General features: G+C 34.4%; 1 protein-coding gene across 1 annotated transcript in view; it reads right to left on the bottom strand.

Annotated features, from left to right (window-relative positions):
* Positions 1-4,933: 4,933 nt before the first annotated feature.
* LOC148999948 (formin-like protein 18) overlaps positions 4,934-7,669 on the bottom strand; it is a 43,339-nt gene continuing 40,603 nt past the window's right edge. The window contains exons 17-18 of the mRNA XM_089140658.1: positions 5,704-6,227; positions 4,934-5,586 (exon numbers count right to left, since the gene is read on the bottom strand). Of these exons, the coding sequence (XP_088996784.1) occupies positions 5,974-6,227 (254 nt within the window). The 3' untranslated portion in view covers positions 4,934-5,586; positions 5,704-5,973. The remainder of the gene's footprint in view (positions 5,587-5,703; positions 6,228-7,669) is intronic.

Below are 7,669 nucleotides of genomic sequence, written 5' to 3'. Positions count from 1 at the left end.
GAAGAAAGAAAGAAAGAAAGAAAGAGAAGAAAGCCTTTTGGGTGATACCCATCTATAGTTTCAATCCCCTCTCAAACTGATAATTCCACCCTCAATTTAGATAAAAGAGGCCATTTTTCTGTCAGTTATGCCTTAAACAGGTTGGGTTCCCCCCCCCCCCCATTTTAAAACCGCAACTCAGCACTAAATCTCAACACTGACCTGACCAATTCAAGCTGGGGCTATGTAATACATCCTTTAACATTATTTAGAGCTTTTGAATAATAAAAAAATTAAAAAAAACATTATTTACAGCAAAATCTCAAGATTTTGGTTATCAGATACGATTGGTGTAATATGAAGAACACACACTAGGTATAAGAAGGTGTTCATGCTATAAATTAGGAGTCGGGAGAGAAGGGAGGGGAGGCCTTACTGAAATAAGACAAAAAATTGATGCTAGAGTTCCAGAGCCTGTCAATGAGGTTCCTCTCCTTCCTTTGCCGATTTCCTTTAGTTCTTTGGAAACAAAATTTGCAAAAGATGGGAAGCAGAAGACGAGGAGAAATCCCTAATAACATTTTTGAAGAATGCTTCGTGCATTTACTACTGGGTTGTTGGTATGATCGTTCCAATGTCTTGTATGCTCTAAATTATATGTCACAATTAATTACAGGTAATAAAGATTAATGGATATCTTCTATCTTGTTCGACGGCTTTGATTACTCTTTATGATTATGGTTTGGGCATTGACCCTCATTTTTGTTTTGATTCGCTAGGTGAACCAGCCTGAACGAGACAATTGGGTATCTTATCCATAAATCCATAACAAGTAGCAATACTCAAAAAAAAAAAAGCATGAAAGGGAGATTATTCAAGTGACGGGTTTGTTTGTTTTTTATTCTTTTTTCTTTTTTTAATTCATAGAAAATGGAGGGTGATGTTAATGTTTTTTTTTTTTTTTTTCCCTTTCCGGGAAACTGAGGTTCATCCGGGCCAGCTTGTGTGCACCTTGATTACATCCTCGAAGGGGGAGACACAATCAGCAAGGATCAAACTCACGATCTTCTCTACTGAAAAGTATGGATCTCTACCACTCTACCGCAGTCCTACTTTGGTAGGGTGATGTTAATGTTGAATCACTAGAAACCCAAAGAGCAATAAAAACAGAACTGGGTTTGCACCCACTCGGTGCATATATATAATATATATATATATATATATATATATATATATATATATATATATATATATATATATATATATATATATATATATATATATATATATATATATATATATATATATATATATATATATAAGTAATTTAGTTTCCACCCCATAGTAAAAACTACCTTAAAAAAAAAAAAAAAATACATTTCCATAATAAAACACTTGAAAATGTCCTCAATTTGAGATCAGCTGGGACAACTTACTATTTAGAATCCGTCACTATTATATAATATTTTTGCCTGTGGTGAAGCTCTTCTGAATTCAAGCAATTTTTTTACAAAAGTCAAGGGATCAGTATTCCTGCATTTTAGATAAACGATTTGCATTGTCTCAAGCACTGGAGAATTTGCAAGGAAAATTTCCATTAGAAGTAAATGGATATGCAAGCCAATGAATCCAGCAAACTTTACAACCCGAAGATTGTTGAATGTCATATTTTCCAACCGATCCTTTGTATGTTGCAGCAGATGATGAGTCTCCAAAACTTCAAAAAACTGGAAGGATTGAATCAGTTAATGAGTGTAAAGGAGAATATATAGGAAAGTAAAAAAGGAAAACACAATACATATATGTATACTACACCTTACCCAAAATCTAAGCTTTTGCAGATTAGGGGACCCATTAAGTATACACAAAGCAACTGAAAACGGATCCGTATCAGAGTTGGACCATCTGTTTATATGGAAGGTTATGCTCTTCAAATGATGAAAAGTATAAGAAAGTCTCCTTGGCACATCACTCAGAGCAAAAGACTGTAGTGAAGAAACACAAGAAAAAAACCAAAACATGCATTAAATATTTTCTGTATTAATACTTAGCTGAAGTGAATAAATATGGAAACCAAAGTGTTGTATGTATTTTTTACCTTTAGAAAGTCTGTATCCAAGCGAAGCTTTTGAACACCAAGCATGGAGCCAAAAATGTTGTTGAATTTGTTTTTCTGCATCTGAGCAGAAGAACATGTTCCTGTAAAAGTTGCATTAACCAAAAGTTTCGAGTCTTTGTTAAGGCAGATATCGTTGCACTCTCCATCTATATAGAGGTAATTCAACATTGGACTGCTAACTTGGATATGTAGTGGATTACCATCAAGAGATTCGAGTCCAGACAATTTTAGACTTTCTAGTTCATGGCATGAAGAAACTAGAGATTTCAATGCTGCATTCGAGAGTGCAACACTTTTAAGAGACAAAGTTCTAAGACTGCTAAAGCCTTTGAATGACAAAGATGGAACAGGAATAATACAGCCCACAAGTGCTAGGCTAATCAGGTGCTTAAAGGAGAATAAACTTGGAAGAACACTATGACGACTAGTGTTTCTACAATAAAGTCGAAGTTCAAATTCTGTCAAGGATAATAATGAGAGTGCAAAAACCCAGTTGTCTATCTCTGAACAGGATTGCAGACATGAACTAGAGATCCTAAAGGATAGAATTGGGCGTTTATGAGTTAAGAGAACTTGATTCACAATTTTGACAAGTTTTTCATGTCCAGCCGAACCATCTAAACCTGCAGGTATGCATTCATCGTTGAATACGAGATATGGAGATGAAGTCCATTTGTGTTTCCAACTAGTTGACAGAACGCTGGTTCTCCCAACTTCTCTAATTGTCATTCTCGAAAATATGCTCTCTAGTAAACAGTCTGGAAGATTGCTCAATCTGTCTTGGCTCGAATTTGGATCCATTTTCAATCCGCCCTGGTCAATAAAAACTTATTCATAATTCAAACAAGAACTATCATATCATACTATAACATAACACACATATCATAAAAGCTTCTACTACTACAGTAGGAACGCAAATTATAGTTGGTTCTTAGGAACAACTAACAAACCTGGTAACGCTTTTTTTGAATCTGTAGGTATTGTAATAGAAATTAATGACCTGATCTTGCAAGTAATTGATGATCGTTTGAATCCAAAGTTCCCTTCGTCTTCCCTTGCTGATGATCTTGCAAGATTCATTTGAAAGGTCACCCAGTTAATTTACTGGCTTCTGATTTTCCCAGAGAACCCTATTGGTTATAAAGATTCATGAATGGTTGAAGGATATGAGAATAGGATTCTTGTTTGGAAACTTCTTAATTGATTCGGATAGAAGAAGAGTTTTTTCTTTATAATACTTTTCAGGTATAAACTCTAAATAATACAAGTCCAGATATGAGACAATTTATTTGAATTTGAGTTTATAACAAACTCTAGAATTCAATGTAATGATAGAGTTTGTTTGAAATATGCAATCTATTTGAATTTGAGTTTGAGTTTACAACAAACTCTAGAATTCCATGTAGTGACAGAGTTGTTTGAATTTGAAAATTATAATCCCAACATAGATTGTTGCTAGAAAATTTGAATTTTAAAAACACTGAAATTCAAATGTAGGTTTTTCTTTTTTTTTTTTTCCCTAATTGTTTTTTGAGTAACAGGCGTTTTATATGGTCACCAGAAAAACGAAAAAGCTATATTAGGTGACGGGGTGTTAGATAAGGTAGCAGACCGTGGTTAATTGAATTTTAATTGGATCATTTTTCCGTTCCCTTCTTTTTAAGATAAACTATTTTTTTTTTTTTTTTTTTTGATAAATCAAAATTACTAGTAACTCTTTGAGTTGTGATTGAATAGTAAATAGTACCAAGTTATCCAAAAAAAATAATAATAATAATAGAAAGAGTAGCCATATACGTGTATCACTTAGTATACCTCCACATCCCGTCCTGCATAACGACCATAATGCTTGGTAGAAACCATCATATTACAACAACCCTATGACAGTACCTTATGCAAGGTTCTTTTTAATATTGAAAACCCTAAATTTTGTATAACCATTTGGCAAAGACATATAAACTTCCTCATCTAAATCACCCTTAATAAAAGCATTGTTAACATCCATTTGAAAAAGAGGTCAACCTTTAATTGAAGCAATGGCAAGGAGGCATCGTACAATGACTAATTTCGCAACAGGGGAAAATGTTTCTTGGTAGTCAATGCATTCAATAGAGTAAAGCCTTTTTGTAGCATTCAATAGAACCATTAGCTCGATATTTAATTTTGTATACCCATTTACACTGGATAGCGACCTTGCCAGGGAAAAGAGGTTGCAAGCTCCAATTATGGTTTAGCTCAAGAGCCTTAATCTCATCAGTCATTGCAACACACCATTTGGGATTGTGGGAAGCCTAAACAAAGGAACAAAGTTCAGAATCAATAGAAATACTATAAAAAAAGCACGGTGAGTAGGGAAAAAAACTGAATACGAGAAATAATTATTGAGAGGATAAGGGCAAGAAGAAAGAGAAGCAACATTGCACTGATAGTCGTGGTTGTTTGAGTTAAACTTGTTTGATCAGTTCTGTTTCCAACATACTTTTAGACACTGAGATTAGGCTCTTTTAATCTAAAGGAGTATGCTTTAATGGATATTTATCAAGTAGAAAAGATGGATCTGATTTTGATTATAGAATGAAGAAGAAATGGAAGTGACCCTCTAAGATTTGGTAAACCCACTTTTAAACCCAACCCTATCTTTAGTGAATGAAAATGGTCATACCACCCCATCATTACTCTTTGGCAATTGTCACAAAAGTATTCGAGGGGTGGCTCAATTGGTACAAGACCAACACCTCCAAGCAAGAGGTCAGAATTCAAAGTTCGAATCCTATCATGACCAAGGGCAAATCCGGACTTTATATTATGTAATGCTCCCATTCCCGACACAGAAAATTTGTTACATTAGGATTTCTCATTTCAGCATAATAAACCCAAAACTTAATGCCCATAAAGTGAATGCGATTTAGTGGAGGAAATATAAGAATTTTTAAATGTTACCAGAACATATTCATTAGAGCTCTTCGTGAAGAATTTGTTTCAAGATATGGTATTCAAGTTGATTGAAGGTGGAGTGTTTGATGAGATACAGGATCCTAATCAAACAGGAGATCACACCAATTCAAAAAGTCCAATGAATTTAGTGATATTCTGCAAATGATCATCAAGATTATTATAACAATAATACCCAAATGCTTGAGTGGGGGATTTAACACCATGAATGTAGATTCCTTCTTCAGCGGAACAAGGTCATATCTTTTAATATCCTGCAACCCAAAATGTAAAACCCAAAGGAAAAGGAGAAAATTGCTTTTGGAAGAAAAATGCATTAGATACCAAGATGACATTTACATCACTATAATTCAAATTTATACAAAAGAAGATTCATTTCAAAAAGATTGGAAACAAAAAGAGATTAATCAAGGCCAAAAAGGTGGTGGGAAAAAAAAGAATTATATCCCAAAAACAATTTTACAAATCACTGAACATGAATATCTTACAACTGGCCTAATTGAAATCTAAAAATGACTGAAACGGCTCCCGTTACCCTGTTCAAAAGACAAAAACCAAATTCAGATAATAGCATGGAACAAAAGAACAGCACAATCTTTCTCTTAGTTTATCTTTTTTTCTTTCCTTGGGTGGAAGTGGGGCTGAGAGTATACCTTTTAAAATACAGGCTGAGCCTTCATATTTGGAGCTCACCATTTAAATCTTTTCCCATCCGTTATGCAAAGTCATCAACTATTCATTCCCTTGTTATCATCAACAACAGCCTATGTACTGCCACTGTCTTCTATCTTTCTGGGTCATACGGAGTGTTTTAAGTGATGACGAAGACTAACATTTTTCTCATAGATGGGGAAATTGTTCAAGCTGACCAAATTCACTAACATATCAAGACCATCAAATCATTTGATGTTGCCACTTTCAATTCAAGTCCATAACAAATGCTGCTGTTCTTTTTTCGCACCAGCAGTTTTCGTCTTTTCATTTTCCACTTCTTTCTGTTCTCTCTTCCTGTCAAGTTCAACCTGTAAACTTTCTGCTTCCTTGTTCATAGCAGCAGTTTTCGTCTTTTCATTTTCTGCTTCCTTTTGTGCTCTCTTCTTCTCAAGTTCAATCTGTTTAGAGTTCTCTCCATGGGCTCGTCCAAACATCCTTACAAAGTTGAGTAGAGTAGATATAACTGAAATAACATATAAGAAGAATGTGAAGGAGAATAGATGCAAGCTTCGAACCAAATAAAAACTAAAAAGGAAAAAGAAAAGACTTGAAATTTGATGGGAAAAGCATAACAGATATTGCACCAGAGTGCAAAGGAAAATCCAAACTGATGAAAATGATTGGGTTGATCACCAAAATGTTGCTGGATAATAGGATTCAACAGTAATATTGTGCTGATTGTATCAGCCACATATCCACATATCCTAAGATCCCAGAGTCAACCAGATGCAACTCCTAGACACCTCTATTAAGTATTACATTTCCTAATTTGCCTATGCATCGTGTTCATCAAAAAATACTAAATGGTTTTCCGGCTGAAACTCTTAACTGCCCACTTAAGTCGAAAATATTTCAGATTACCGACTTTATGCTTTTTGAAAAATTACAAGCTACCCACAGTTACTTTCACTTAACTTTGAGAATGAAATGACCATTATGCCCATGGGGTGAAGGTCCATTGATTATGAGAGTTAATTACTTCACAAACTATGGGGTCTTTCTTTTTGTTTGTTTGTTTTTTTTGTTTGTTATATAATTTGTTTCCTCATGTTTTTTTTTTGGGTTTTTTTTTTTTTTTTTTTTTTTTTTTTTTTTGGTTTTTTTTTTTTTTTTTGTCTTTTTTTCTTCTTTTTTTTACTTTCTGTCTTTTCTTCTCTGTTTTTTTTTTTTTTCTGCTTTGTCTTGGTTGTTTGTCGTGGTCGTCTTCCGTTGGTTTTGTCTTATCCTTCATTATTAGTCATGGTTTTGGGTCCTGTGTTTGTTGTTTTGGTGGCTTTTTTTCTTTCTTATTGTGGTGGTTGGTTTTTTTGCTTTTTGGCTGCTTTTTTTTGTTTTGGTGTCTTTGCTTAGTTGTATTTTGCGGGGGTCTTTTTTGCTTGGTGTTCTTCATTTTTTTTGGTGTTTTTTTGTGGGGTTTTCCTATTTCTCTAGTTTACTAAATGAGCATTCTTCAACACTTATGTTTCCGATTACACTTTTCACCAAGCACCAGGTCCGAACTTATATCGTATTTGATGTCTCTTTGTGCTCCCCGGTCTATTCCTTGGTATGGCTTGCCTGGACTGTTTGTTGCTTTGTTTTTTATCGGTGCATGTTGGGGGTTTGTGTTCCAATTTACAAAAATAAAGGAGATATTCAAAGTTGTAATAACTATGGGGCTTAATTGATGAGCATCGTTTATGGGTTTCTTAGACACTTAACTCATTCAGCCTTTGGTTTATGGGAGATCTACACGGCTATTTACTTTTGAGTCTTTGGGTATGATGTGGTCTTCTTGTATTTATTGACCTGCTTATGATAGTCCCTGGCTTATTTGGGTACTGAAGTTTGTTATATATATAGTTGGTTTGTATGTGGTTTGACTGTTTGGCTGGGCGTTGAATTCCTCATTGGCTACATCAAGGT

The sequence above is a fragment of the Hakea prostrata genome, chromosome 11, assembly GCF_041222555.1.
Source record: "Hakea prostrata isolate BN-2017 chromosome 11, UWA_Hpros_2, whole genome shotgun sequence".
Classification (NCBI taxonomy): Eukaryota; Viridiplantae; Streptophyta; class Magnoliopsida; order Proteales; family Proteaceae; genus Hakea; species Hakea prostrata.
The sequence above is the reverse complement of the archived record's forward strand: the minus strand, read 5'-3'. Positions and strand labels throughout refer to the sequence as shown.